The 15,667-nt window shown below is 40.2% G+C and overlaps 1 protein-coding gene across 3 annotated transcripts in view; it reads left to right on the top strand.

The window, feature by feature from the left end:
• LOC124804613 (tyrosine-protein kinase CSK) overlaps positions 1 to 15,667 on the top strand; it is a 298,897-nt gene that overhangs the window by 136,773 nt on the left and 146,457 nt on the right. For all 3 annotated transcript variants that reach the window (XR_007017354.1, XM_047264813.1, XM_047264811.1), the window contains exon 2: positions 9,589 to 9,805. Coding sequence is in view for 2 of the 3 variants with exons in the window: in XM_047264813.1 (XP_047120769.1) it covers positions 9,633 to 9,805 (173 nt within the window). In the remaining variant the exon portion in view is untranslated. The remainder of the gene's footprint in view (positions 1 to 9,588; positions 9,806 to 15,667) is intronic.

Below are 15,667 nucleotides of genomic sequence, written 5' to 3' on the forward strand. Positions count from 1 at the left end.
TCCATTCTTCTGTGGCGTCTCGTAAGTTTTGACAGAATGACTTTCTTTATTATCCTCTTTCCGTTTGGTTTTTATAATGATGTAATTTAAATAAAATTTATGGGACATAACTTGTTTCACAAAGGAAAAAAAGCATTTGTCATGAAATGATTAGTAATTGCATAGTTGCACATGAAGCTTTCACCTCTGATATTGATTTTTGTATGTAAAAAATGGCAAATTGCACCTTGGTTTGAAGTCTACAGTAAACTGTATGTCCCTTTTATAACTGTCTGCTAAGTCAATTTAAAGGTCAGAAAGGCAAGGACATACAATAGGACCACTCCTAATGAACCGCTGCAGCGTTCAACCAGCCTCTGCAGCACTGTCTCCCGGTGTGCTTCAACTGAGGCTTGTATGTTTTGCTCAGCTCACACCATATATGGTTTATGGTGTCTCATTTGGCTGTGTGAACTTTAATGCCAACTTGCATTAAATTTAGCTTCCATTCTTCCTGATTCTATATGAGTCCTGAGATTCAGGATGACAGTGGTTCAAATCCTTGTCTGTTTATCCAAGGTCTGTTTTTTCCTGGTTTTCCCAAGTTAAGGCTAATACTGGGTGGTTTCTTTGAAAAAGACATGATTGTGATTTCCTTTCCCATTCAGAACCTGTGCTGTAATGACCTTTTATTTGAGTTGATGTTTCACCCTAATCTTCCTCCTTTCTTTCCTTCCATCTCTGTGTGTCACTGTCAAGGACTGTATGTAAACCATCTAATTGAACCAAGGTTATGCTGCACTTGTTTGGTAACTTCTTAAGTTTGTAAACCATATGGCACCACCTGGCAAATTATAGTTGTACAGGGTGTCCATCCTAAGAGCCGTCAGGCATTTTTTCTCTGGTGCCTTGGGGGATATTTGCAATTTTATTCTTGTAGTGCGTAGCTGGAATCAGCCCAAACAAATGCTACTCATCTCGTCTTTTACACAACACCCAATTCGATGGAAAGCATCGGTGTCTTTCACATTACAAACAAAATTATTCTTAAGGGAGAATTTTACGTGCCCATTCAATAGCGCGGTCCTCAGTTAGTCTAGTGCTATCTTTTCTTTATCAAGGTACAGGGTGTTTCAAAAATGACCGGTATATTTGAAACGGCAATAAAAACTAAACGAGCAGCGATAGAAATACACCGTTTGTTGCAATATGCTTGGGACAAGAGTACATTTTCAGGCGGACAAACTTTCGAAATTACAGTAGTTACAATTTTCAACAACAGATGGCGCTGCAAGTGATGTGAAAGATATAGAAGACAACGCAGTCTGTGGGTGCGCCATTCTGTACGTCGTCTTTCTGCTGTAAGCGTGTGCTATTCACAACGTGCAAGTGTGCTGTAGACAACATGGTTTATTCCTTAGAACAGAGGATTTTTCTGGTGTTGGAATTCCACATAGTGTTGTTGCAACAAGACGAAGTTTTCAACGGAGGTTTAATGTAACCAAAGAACCGAAAAGCGATACAATATAGGATCTGTTTGAAAAATTTCAACGGACTGGGAACGTGACGGATGAAAGTGCTGGAAAGGTAGGGTGACCGCGTACGGCAACCACAGAGGGCAACGCGCAGGCGCAGCTAGTGCAGCAGGTGATCAACAGCGGCCTCGGGTTTCCGTTCGCCGTGTTGCAGCTGCGGTCCAAATGACGCCAACGTCCACGTATTGTCTCATGCGCCAGAGTTTACACCTCTATCCATACAAAATTCAAACACGGCAACCCCTCAGCGCCGCTACCATTGCTGCACGAGAGACATTCGCTAACGATATAGTGCACAGGATTGATGACGGCGATATGCATGTGGGCAGCATTTGGTTTACTGACGAAGCTTATTTTTACCTGGACGGCTTCGTCAATAAACAGAACTGGCGCATATGGGGAACCGAAAAGCCCCATGTTGCAGTCCCATCGTCCCTGCATCCTCAAAAAGTACTGGTCTGGGCCGCCGTGTCTTCCAAAGGAATCATTGGCCCATTTTTCATATCCGAAACGATTACTGCATCACGCTATCTGGACATTCTTCGTGAATTTGTGGCGGTACAAACTGCCTTAGACAACACTGCGAACACCTCGTGGTTTATGCAAGATGGTGCCCGGCCACATCGCACGGCCGACGTCTTTAATTTCCTGAATGAATATTTCGATGATCGTGTGATTGCTTTGGGCTATCCGAAACATACAGGAGGCGGCGTGGATTGGCCTCCCTATTCGCCAGACATGAACCCCTGTGACTTCTTTCTGTGGGGACACTTGAAAGACCAGGTGTACCGCCAGAATCCAGAAACAATTGAACAGCTGAAGCAGTACATCTAATCTGCATGTGAAGCCATTCCGCCAGACACGTTGTCAAAGGTTTCGGGTAATTTCATTCAGAGACTACGCCATATTATTGCTACACATGGTGGATATGTGGAAAATATCGTACTATAGAGTTTCCCAGACCGCAGCGCCATCTGTTGTTGAAAATTGTAACTACTGTAATTTCGAAAGTTTGTCTGCCTGAAAATGTACTGTTGTCCCAAGCATATTGCAACAAACGGTGTATTTCTATCGCTGCTCGTTTAGTTTTTATTGCCGTTTCAAATATACCGGTCATTTTTGAAACACCCTGTATATTAACAGGGACAGTGAAACGTGAAGAATGGCCAGTGTACGAGCAATGACAGTACCTGAGTGCTACTGCCATTCAGCAGTGCTGCTCCGTAAGTATTGGAGAACTGGTCTTTTTTCATGTTTTACTGTCCCTGTTAATTCATATCAATTAAACAAGTATCACATTAGACTGCTTTGGGACCACTCTATCGAATGGACACGTGAGATTCCACTTTAATAATGATTTTGTTTCTAATGGGGACAACTGACACTGGGTATCACATAAAAGATTCGATGAGCAGTATTCATTCAGGCTGACTCCAACTACAAATTGCAAAAATGAAATCGCTAGTATCTTCCGAAATACTGAAGAGAATGTGCATGACGACTCTTTGAGGAACACCCTGTATCTGCAATCATTTGTAAGCTTTATGCTATTGATCGGTAAAATGTAAATTTTGTATGACTTTGTTGGCTGGGTTCCTTACATCAGCTCAACGAAAAACCAGGAGAGACAGAGTCAGGGACGAATATGGAAGGAGAGACCTGCACATGACCTTGACCCTGGAATAAAGAATCAGAATTGAGAGACTGAAGTGGCTAGGTCAAGTGAAGCAAATGCACCCAACTTGAACTTCACATCAGTATTTGGAGATGCAGATACCAGGAAAAGACTGACAGGGTGGCCTAGGAAGAGACAGGCAGACCAGGTTAATGAAGATCTCAGAAGGAGAGGAATAACATGGGATGCTGTTGAGAAAGAAAAACTATAACAGGACAGAAATCAGTGGAGGCATACCCCTACCTGGCTCACTGGAAGGAAATCTTATGATGATGATGATTGGCACAGATTGGGTACATTTCTTTAGTTAAATTAAAGTGTGTCTTAAGTGTGACTGATAGGTGCATATGGAGAATAGTAGTATTGTCCCTAATACCAGTGTTCAGTTTCTGGGTCTGCTGCCATATTTTTGCTGTCCAGAGTCACATATATTTTGTCTTGTCTGCTCTACTGAGCATAACCGTACATCATTATAAAAAAAAAAAAAAAAGAAACTGATGTACTTGATCTCTTGTGGCATAAGAATTTGCCTAGTGACTTTCACATATCATGCATCTCTTGGCATCAATGATTTTTTCATATTCACTTCAGTACACTGTCATGCTACTAACCTCTTACTTCAGATAGTTGTTTTACAGTGATTATTATCTCGCTTTGACAGTATGCTGCCTACAGCCACTGTCATTAGTTGAGGATCTACATTGTACAGCTATTCACCAAATTGTCACTCTTGTTGCTTACCTACACTATGATATTGCCACCCCTTCTAGATTGAGTGCTACCTTCCCTATGGCCTAGGCAACCACAGCAGACATTAATGTTCCACCACCAAATCTCTACATCTAGACCAAATCTCCCAAACTTTCCTCTCCCACAACTATGTTACAAATCGTATTCACAAACAGATCTATCTGGCAGCATCCTCCTCTCACTCTGTGACTAGTACAGTTCATGCTTCCAAAAAAAATGGAAGCATCCCTTTTGTTACCCAGTACATCTGATCCTTTAATACCACAATACTGTACTCTGACAAGACTGACATTCCCAAACTGTTATCGCTACACCAAGTTTCCTGCCTGTTCACTCATCCCCTAGTAAAACCTTACCCCATGCACCACTCACTACCACCCACTCAAGCACTGTTACTGGTAAATCTTACATTTATTTCCATATAATCTTGGAAACATGTTATGTATTTGAGAATGACTGCGTATCTGTGAGAAAGTACGATTCTGAGTTATCAAAATTCTGATTCTATAGGGGTCTTTCCAGAGAAAACCCCATATCCCAAGTAACCACCTAATTATAAAATATTTATTGACTAATTTCAAAAATTTTCTGTGGTCTTTCTAATGCATTTGCATGTGCAACTCGTAATATATTTTTCAATGAAATTTGATATAATGATATTTAAGGTATAAGTTGTAACTGAGTTACTTCATGTTTAAGTAAGAGGAACCAGAGAGTTGTATATGCTTACTCCCTGTGGTGGAAAGCTTATGCCCTAAGGTGAAAATAAACAACTGCAGATAAATTATGGCTTCTTGTTCCCAACTTAAATTGATAAAGTGGAAAGAATTACCTTTGCTGATTATTCAAGTTCTACAATAAACTCACCAGCAATACATCCAGAAAAAGAATGATAAAATAGCTTAATATAAAATTAGTGGCTAATTTCCTGTAAATGGATACACCTAGCCTGAAAAAAAGACACATTTTTATAATTCTGTACAATGTAGGATGTAGCACTGAGAATAATATGAGAGAATGGTTTCTAGGTATTACTAATAATGACTTGAACTGATAATCATAGATTATACATCTCTAGAGCTGATGGAAGTTGAGATCCTTTGCCCTGTCATAATTGCTGATGCTGCTTATTCAAAGTCAGATTGATAGTTTACCCTGCCTACTTCTTAGCTAATATGTGGTGCACATGTTAAAAGTTCCTGTAAAAAGATGTTCAACAACAAGGCATGCTTAAGAACAGCTGCTCATAATTTCAAAATAATGGTAGCTTTCATAAAAGCCTTCACTTCTGACAACTTTACGTAAGTCTTGCACAAAAAGGGGCAAATTATGTACTGTAATTGACCATGCGTCGAATAGATTTAAGATGCCCACCAGCAGTAAAATTAGATGTTTACTTCATATTTTTGAGTAGATAGTGAGCAAGCATGTGTTTTATCAACTGCACTTTCATTCGGTAGTTCTTCGACAGAGGAGCTACATAATCTGAATGCAGAGTTTGCACTGGCAATGCCCACACTTTCAGGACCAAGTAAAGTGTTGTGGCAAGGTCTCTGTGTTCCTCGGACTGTGACTTAATGTGAGAACCATGGCAGACAAAGGCTCAGTTGTAATTATCTACAGGAAGTATGTTCCCACACATCAGAAACAAGCAGTATGAATCACTGTTCTATCAGATACTGTAAAAAACTTTGTGGACTTTTCAGTCCATGTTATTCAAGAAATTTTATGTAGACCTAAGTCCATTGCTACTCATGTACACATAAGAAAATAATATGAAATATTGTGTGTTTGCTGTGACACTGGTTGATTGACATTTATCTTTGTAGCTATTGAATAACAACAGTTTGTGTGCTTGAGCTTTCCACAGTAAGGATTGTTCACTTTAAGAGATATTGGGAGTCATGATGATTGTGAAATAGCCTTTTGGCATAATAAAAATACAACTGCCCTTAGTATCAGGGGCTTGCTTACTGCATATGTTGCACTCATAGTGTGTGTGCTTTGGATGCAAGTAACAGGAAGAAGTTAACTTTTATTATCTGTGTAGAACAGATATTTTGACAAATCATAAAAATATAGAATAGAACTGCATGTGATCAAATGGGAAAGGATAATGTTATGAAGACCAATTTTATCATTTTGCTATTTTATTTACAAATAGAAAAAAATCTACAAAATCAGCCTTAAGAAAACACACAACTGTTAAATCCACATGCTAATAAATTTTAACTTAGAGATTAATTATGTTTTTTATTCTTCTGATTTCAGTAATTTTCAGAGGTTGTACAAGGTTTTCCCATCTTCTTTTTCATATTGTGTACAAATACACTGAAGAGCCAAAGTAAGTGGTACACCTGCCTAATATTATGTAGGGCCCTTGGGAGCACTGGAAGTGCCGGAACATGATGTGGCATGGACTTGATCAATCTCTAAAGTAGTGCTGGAGGGAACTGACATCATGAATCCTGCAGGGCTGTCCATAAATCTGTAAGAGGATGAGGAGGTGGAGATTTCTTCTGAACAGCACGTTGCAAGGCATCCCAGATATGCTCAATAATGTTCGTGTCTGGGGAGTTTGGTGGCTAGCAGACGTGTCAAACTTAGAGGAGTGTTCCTATAGCCACTCTGTAGCAATTCTGGATGTATGGTGTGTCACATTGCCCGGCTGGAATTGTCCAAGTCCATCGGAATGCACAATGGACATGAATGGATGCAAGTGATCAGACAGGATGCTTACATACGTGTCACCTGTCAGTCATATCTAGATGTATCAGGGGTCCCGTATCACTCCAGCTGCACATGTCCCACACCGTTACAGAGCCTCCACCAGCTTGAACAGTCCCTTGCTGATATGCAGGCTCCATGGATTCATAAGGTTGTCTCCATAATCGTACACGTCCATCTGCTTGATACAATTTGAAGTGAGACTTGTCTGGCCATTTTTCCAGTCATTGACAGTTCAATATCAGTGTTGATGGGCCCAGGCAAGGCATAAAGCTTTGTGTTGTGCAGCCATCAAGGAGGGTATACGAGTGATCCTTCAGTTCCAAAAGCCCATATTGCTGATGTTTTGTTGAGTGGTTTACACATCGACACTTGTTGATGGCCTAGCATTGAAATTTGCAGCAATTGGCAGAAGAGTTGCACTTCTGTTATGTTGCACAATTCTCTTCCGTCGTTGTTGGTCCCATTCTTGCAGGATCTTTTTCCGGCCGCAGTGGTGTCGGAGATTTGATGTTTTACCGGGTTCCTGATATTTATGGTACATGGTCATATGGGAAAATCCCCACTTGATTGCTACCTCGAAGATACTATGTCCCATCGCTTGTGCGCTGGTTATAACACAATGTTCAAACTCACTTAAATATTGATAACCTGCCATTGTAGCAGCAGTAAGTGATCTAATAACTGCACCAGACACTTGCTATCTTATACAGGCGTTGCTGATGGCAGTGCCATATTCTGCCTGTTTACATATCTCTGTATTTGAATATGCATGCCTATACCAGTTTCTTTGGCACTTCAGTGTACTTCTTCCTTACTGCAGTTTTGTCTGTTACAGTTAAATGAAGAAAAAAGTGTCAAGCTTGTGATATTTCTAATACAGTATTTAACATATTAATACAGAACATGCAGTTTACTGTGACACATACATAGCACACCATCAGGGTACTGACAGCACACACTGTTTTAAAAATAAGAATTTCCTGGATCTGTCACAAAGTACTTCTCTACACACAAACACTTATGTTGTCGGAGTGATGAAATGTGCAGATTAGGGGTGGAGGAGGAGAACAATACCAAAGATGCTATTCCAAAACTTAGATTTGTGGTTTAAGAAACAGGGGCATTGGTAAACATAATCCAGCAAATCAGAGTTTGGCTTTGATAGGGAAATTAAGCATGTTTCAGTAGTGGGTATATAATACTGTTTCAGTATTCCAGTACTCCCAAGACATAAAAACATTTAATCAGTCATGCTGATAATTCGACATCGGTATCTTGAGCAAAATAAAAATGAGTTCTCCCACTTCTTAGTTCCACATTTGGTTGTACGTGTGACTGTCTGTCTTTGTTTGTACAGGAAAAGTTTTTGTACACATGAATTTCATGTTGTAAATGTCATGCTCTGATTGTAACAGGTTGTAGGGGGAGGGGCCAATTATGTGTGTTTTCCATCAACTGGCTAATAATTGATTTTTATTGAACTTCAGATGTTCACCACAATAGGTTAGTTGGGGTAACATTTATTCATTAACCTGAAGTTTCAGCAGCAGCAACTTCCCCTATAGGCTGTGACTGGGGTGGATGAAGTTAATTAATGCAAGAAGCTCTTGCAATCTTGATCATGCTTGTTGGCAGGCTTATATTTTTTGTTTTTACTGTTTACGTTTCTACGTCAGGGGTCACACTTTTGCATTGAATGTGCATTATGTTACCTTTTACTTTACGGTTGAGCTGCTTTTCTTACATATGCTTTTCTTTTGAGCTCTCGTTACTGCAGGCAATTGGAGTTAGGGACTGTAAACCCATACAAATGTATATGAGGTAGTTTCATTAATTTAATGGTGTTTCTTAATATTGTAATGTCTAAACTGTTGTATTTTAAGAGAAATATACTCCTTAGTTATTGCTCTCATGAGCTGCTGTTAAATACTTTCAGGGGCACATGAACATTAATAAAACATTACAGCATCTGCAGCAGTTTTTAAACAATTCTCATCAGTTAAAGAGTTTTTTCTTCTACAGTTATTGCAATTACTATTTCATCAAAGATTGGCTTTGATTACACCTTATGAGAGTGTTTTGACTGTTGCATGGTTTTCAGCATAGCCTGTTTTCATTTATTATAGTTAATATTAGTGGGATTTAATGTTAGTATCAAACAGTTACTACGTTTCATCTTGTTAGATAGGCACGTGCTGACATAGGTAGCCTTCTGAAACTAGTTGTGAAGGGATAAATAAAGATACAGGTGGACAGATTGATCATCTTTTTATTTCTTATTGTGTTTTTACTCTTTGTTATTTGCATTTACAGTTGCACTTACGAATTCATTGTTTTCTTGTTTCAATAAGTGAAACTATATTCTTTATTGCTGTTTATGAGGATGTGTCATGTTAGGTAATCTGGATACATATTATTGTCATAACTGAGATAGGACAAACTGTACAAACATAGTTACCGTACCAAATAAGATAGAGAGCCACAAATACAACAATATGTACAGTTAGGAAGTAAAGGAATCCCAAATGAACAGTTTTTTTAAAGGTAGTAATCTCACATTATCTTAAATTTGTTCAGTTATTTGTACAACAGTTGTGCACTTCTCTCCTCTCTTCAGCTTTGAAAAGAGCTAATCAAAATAGTTTAGATAAGTGCTAGTCAGAACAGATCAGCGTAGTTTCATACACAAGCCAGAAACGGTTCTCATCTATTGTTAATCATTTGCTTCAAAAGGCATTATGTTGCTTAGCAGTGCATTCATTATAACCTATGAATTCAGTAAGGGCAGCATGATAGCATTTCTCTAACTCTGTATGCTGCATCGTTACTGACAAAATAGAAGAGTTCCAATATCCATTAAAGCTAAAAAGAAAATCTGGGATGTTTCTAAAAGTATATGTTATTTTCTTTTATTTGCAGATAGTGACTGCTGGTGGTTGCTTCCGGCCAGTGCATGGAACGCAATGAGCCAGCATTCAACACATGCGCCACGGTCTGCACCTGTGGCCGTTGTCCCTGCATTTGCTGAGCCCCTTGGAGGAGCCTGGTTGGGAGGAATTGGAAGTGGTAGCAATGGCAGGACCTCCCCCACAGCAGCACAGAAACAGCGAGCTGAAGTCAAACTTAATGCTATGCCGTGAGTGAAAAATATTTGTCTTATTATTGTAACATGACTATACTAGCTTGCAGCATCTAATAGTCCAGTCTCATTAAAGGTATTTCAGAGGTGCATAATATGAAGAAGCTAAATATGTAGCATATTTCTTAATAGAATTGATTGCAAGCATTGATATAGTGCAAATACCAAGGCAACCTCTCTACAAAGCCCCAAGTACAATTTCTTAGTCAATGTAACAGTCAGTCATTTGAAATTCTAGTAAGAACATCATATCCTGTAATCTGTGGTTATGAAGTTCTCATTAATGTGAAGACAACTGTTTTGTGAAAGAAGTTAAAAAGGAAGAGGAGGAAAGCGGTATAGATAAAGGGTAATTTTCAAAATTTTTTGCGTTGTTATTGTTGTGGTCTTCAGTCCTGAGACTGGTATGATGCAGCTTTCCATACTACTCTATCCTGTGCAAGCTTCTTCATCTCCCAGTACCTACTGCAATCTACATCCTTCTGAATCTGCTTAGTGTATTCATCTCTTGGTCTCCCTCTACAATTTTTACCCTCCACGCTGCCCTCCAATACTAAATTGGTGATCCCTTGATGCCTCAGAACATGTCCTACCAACCGATCCCGTCTTCTGGTCAAGTTGTGCCACAAACTTCTCTTCTCCCCAATCCTGTTCAATACTTCCTCATTAGTTATGTGATCTACCCATCTAATCTTCAGCATTCTTCTGTAGCACCACATTTCGAATGCTTCTATTCTCTTCTTGTCCAAACTATTTATCGTCCATGTTACACTTCCATACATGGCTACACTCCATACAAATACTTTCAGAAATGACTTCCTGACACTTAAATCTATACTCGATGTTAACAAATTTTTCTCCTTCAGAAATGCTTTCCTTGCCATTGCCAGTCTACATTTTATATCCTCTCTACTTTGACCATCATCAGTTATTTTGCTCCCCAAATAGCAAAACTCCTTTACTACTTTAAGTGTCTCATTTCCTAATCTAATTCCCTCAGCATCACCCGACTTAATTCGACTACATTCCATTATCCTCGTTTTGCTTTTGTTGATGTTCATCTTATTTCCTCCTTTCAAGACACTGTCCATTCCATTCAACTGCTCTTCCAAGTCCTTTGCTGTCTCTGACAGAATTACAATGTCATCGGCGAACCTCAAAGTTTTTATTTCTTCTCCATGGATTTTAATACCTACTCCGAATTTTTCTTTTGTTTCCTTTACTGCTTGCTCAATATACAGATTGAACAACATCGGGGAGAGGCTACAACCCTGTCTCACTCCTTTCCCAACCACTGCTTCCCTTTCATGCCCCTCGACTCTTATAACTGCCATCTGGTTTCTGTACAAATTGTAAATAGCCTTTCGCTCCCTGTATTTTACCCCTGCCACTTTTAGAATTTGAAAGAGAGTATTCCAGTCAACATTGTCAAAAGCTTTCTCTAAGTCTACAAATACTAGAAACGTAGGTTTGCCTTTCCTTAATCTTTCTTCTAAGATAAGTCGTAAGGTCAGTATTGCCTCACGTGTTCCAGTGTTTCTACGGAATCCAAACTGATCTTCCCCGAGGTTGGCTTCTACTAGTTTTTCCATTCGTCTGTAAAGAATTCGTGTTAGTATTTTGCAGCTGTAACATATTAAACTGATAGTTCGGTAATTTTCACATCTGTCAACGCCTGCTTTCTTTGGGATTGGAATTATTATATTCTTCTTGAAGTCTGAGGGTATTTCGCCTGTTTCATACATCTTGCTCACCAGATCCTGGAGATTTGTCAGGGCTGGCTCTCCCATGGGCGTCAGTAGTTCCAATGGAATGTTGTCTACTCCGGGGGCCTTGTTTCGACTCAGGTCTTTCAGTGCTCTTGCAAACTCTTCACGCCATATCGTATCTCCCATTTCATCTTCATCTACATCCTCTTCCATTTCCATAATATTGTCCTCGAGCACATCGCCCTTGTATAGACCCTCTATATACTCCTGCCACCTTACTGCTTTCCCTTCTTTGCTTAGAACTGGGTTTCCATCTGAGCTCTTGATATTCATACAAGTGGTTCTCTTCTCTCCAAAGGTCTCTTTAATTTTCCTGTAGGCAGTATATATCTTACCCCTAGTGAGATAAGCCTCTACATCCTTACATTTGTCCTCTAGCCATCCCTGCTTAGCCATTTTGCACTTCCTGTCGATCTCATTTTTGAGACGTTTGTATTCCTTTTTGCCTGCTTCATTTACTGCATTTCAATATTTTCTCCTTTCATCAATTAAATTCAATATTTCTTCTGTTACCCAAGGGTTTCTACTAGCCCTCGTCTTTTTACCTACTTGATCGTCTGCTGCCTTCACTACTTCATCCCTCAAAGCTACCCATTCTTTTTCTACTGTATTTCTTTCCCCCATTCCTGTCAATTGCTCCCTTATGCTCTCCCTGAAACTCTGTACAACCTCTGGTTCTTTCAGTTTATCCAGGTCCCATCTGCTTAAATTCCCACCTTTTTGCAGTTTTTTCAGTTTTAATCTACATTTCATAACCAATAGATTGTGGTCAGAGTCCACATCTGCCCCTGGAAATGTCTTACAATTTAAAACCTGGTTCCTAAATCTCTGTCTTACCATTATATAATCTATCTGATACCTTTTAGTATCTCCAGGGTTCTTCCATGTATACAACCTTCTTTCATGATTCTTAAACCAAGTGTTAGCTATGATTATGTTGTGCTCTGTGCAAAATTCTACCAGGCGGCTTCCTCTTTCATTTCTTAGCCCCAATCCATAATCACGGACTATGTTTCCTTCTCTCCTTTTTCCTACACTCGAATTCCAGTCACCCATGACTATTAAATTTTCGTCTCCCTTCACTATCTGAATAATTTCTTTTATTTCATCATACATTTCTTCAATTTCTTCGTCATCTGCAGAGCTAGTTGGCATATAAACTTGTACTACTGTAGTAGGTGTGGGCTTCGCATCTATCTTGGCCACAATAATGCGTTCACTATGCTGTTTGTAGTAGCTTACCCGCATTCCTATTTTCCTATTCATTATTAAACCTACTCCTGCATTACCCCTATTTGATTTTGCGTTTATAACCCTGTAGTCACCTGACCAGAAGTCTTGTTCCTCCTGCCACCGAACTTCACTAATTCCCACTATATCTAACTTCAACCTATCCATTTCCCTTTTTAAATTTTCTAACTTACCTGCCCGATTAAGGGATCTGACATTCCATGCTCCGATCTGTAGAACGCCAGTTTTCTTTCTCCTGATAACGACGTCCTCCTGAGTAGACCCCGCCCGAGGATCCGAATGGGGGACTATTTTACCTCCGGAATATTTTACCCAAGAGGACGCCATCATCATTTAATCATACAGTAAAGCTGCATGCCCTCGGGAAAAATTACGGCTGTAGTTTCCCCTTGCTTTCAGCCGTTGGCAGTGCCAGCACAGCAAGGCCGTTTTGGTTATTGTTACAAGGCCAGATCAGTCAATCATCCAGACTGTTGCCCTTGCAACTACTGAAAAGGCTGCTGCCCCTCTTCAGGAACCACACGTTTGTCTGGCCTCTCGACAGATACCCCTCCGTTGTGGTTGTACCTACGGTACGGCTATCTGTATCGCTGAGGCACGCAAGCCTCCCTGCCAACGGCAAGGTCCATGGTTCATGGGGGGGGGGGGGGGGATTTTTTTTGCATAGAAATGTTTATTTTTCTGTAATCAACTTTTGAAGGCTCAGTAAGTTTATCATTGGACAGAGGCATTTTCAGGACTTGACATTGTAAACAATGTGCACAGTGCCACCAAAGTTGGATCACCAGTGAACAGAAATACAATTTACGGGAATCTAACACTAAAAGAGACGTAAAAATAGGTGTCTGAAATTTCAAGAGAATAAATCATTGGCTGGCTTCTATGTCTGTTGGAATTATCCTTTATTTACTCAACAGATGCAGTTCTAATAACACCCACACTTCATTGCATGCAATTTCAAAAATATACTGCTAAATTTAGTTAGTTTGTTCTAATTTTGTGCTGCTATCATCAAATAATGTTTGGCATTGCAATGCCTGTTGGTATCAGGTAGTTATTGTTTATAGTGGATACGAATCTGTCTTTATTTAATGAAGAACAAAAAAAGGTGTAAGATGTACTAGGGATAGAAAAGTTCATGCACACAGACTGATTCATAGTATAAATGTTCTGCTTGATACAGATAGTGGTGCTTGAATGACAGAATGACTCCAGTTTTGCACCCAGGTGTTTGGGAATACTGCAGTGGAGCAACTAATCGCTATTCCAGGATACCTATGATTTACTGCCTGCCTCCTGATTTACTGCTGTTGAATTTCGTTCCACATGTACCCAAATACTTGCTCAGTGAAGCTGTCCTATAGAGTTCATCCACAGTTAATATATTCCGTATGTTTTCCTATAAATTTCTCTGTTGCAACTCATTTTCTAACAGTGTTTCATTTATCTTGTTCCAACTGCTTTTCTGGCTAAAATCCATTGTTGAGCATTCAGAGGGTTGCAAACATTGCTTCTTAGCCATTGTGCTTCGGTACTCCAGGTTTGCATTTCTTTAAATACATTCCTTGTTTGAGACGTTCCTAATTAAGCCATATGGTTTCCCTAGTTGCTCTGTCTTGTTAATCTACCGTAGGTTTTTGTAACTCTCCCTCTCTCTCTCTCTCTCTCTCTCTCTCTCTCTCTCTCTCTCTCTCTCTCTCTCTCTTTATTTCCGTAAGTAATTTGGAATAAAGGAGACCACTCATCGATAGCATAAGCATTGAGTCATTGACAGGCATAGACAAAGGTGCCCTTACATTGTGCCAGTTAGCTACACAATTTAGCTCTGTTATTTTTTACTGTTTATTTGGATGTTTTTACTTTTTTAGTTTTTCCTGTTATCTTTTCCCGTCTAATAGGGTGTCTTTTTAAATGTTTGTTATGAATTTTTATTTATTCCATTTGCCTACTTTTTTATGCAAATACTGTGTTGCCTGGTAGCAATTTCCTATTAGGCAATACATGTAGATATACCAGTATTGCATGGTGACTCACCAATGTATTATTGTTTGACCTATTTGACTTTTTGTACACAAAACAGAAAGGACTTGAGTAGTGCTACGGGAAAACTGTTTTCGCTATTTTAAAATATGCATATATTACATTCCCAACATTTGGAATTTCAAGCAGTTCATCTTGTATCCCACCTGGGAGGCAGTGCATGGGTAGGAGCAGGAGCAGGAAAAATATGTCAGTACTGCACGTAAGTAAAAGTGGTTTACTGGTGCAAAAAACAAGTTAATACATGGTTACATAACTTGCAATGAGGTGCGATGCTGAGACCCATCGTATGTAGAGCAAACCTTAAGTGAAGTGTCCCGGCTGTCTGTTCTTGATCAAAAGGGCAGAATCAGGAGCGGAGCTTGTCGATCTCTCCCGCTCCGGCTAGAGTGCGCTGTCGTTGGTGTCTGTCATAGTGTCAACTTTAGAACTTGTATTTACACCGTGGCATCGTTGCTGTCGATACCACTACCCTCCTCCCTGAAATGACGCACCGCCGTGGAGTATGACTTCTGACGGCGGGTGGAGGGACCCAGGGGCGGCACAGTTGAGGGGGCGGACAGTGGAACTGAGGGGGCGGACAGCGGAACTGCCGGGGCACGCTGTGTACCTGCGACCACGAATTGCTTGCGAGTGGGCGAGAAAAATGCCCCATGGAAAACCTGCCCAGGCTGCACACCGCCACTGGGTAAGCTCAGATGAGGAGGCGGGAAAGCGACCTCCACGGCCAATTACGGCGGCATGACGGCAGCCTCAGCATCCACTGGTTGTGATGGCGACGGCAAAGGTGGGGCCGTGG

This window comes from Schistocerca piceifrons, chromosome 7 (assembly GCF_021461385.2).
Source record: "Schistocerca piceifrons isolate TAMUIC-IGC-003096 chromosome 7, iqSchPice1.1, whole genome shotgun sequence".
In the NCBI taxonomy this organism is placed as follows: domain Eukaryota; kingdom Metazoa; phylum Arthropoda; class Insecta; order Orthoptera; family Acrididae; genus Schistocerca; species Schistocerca piceifrons.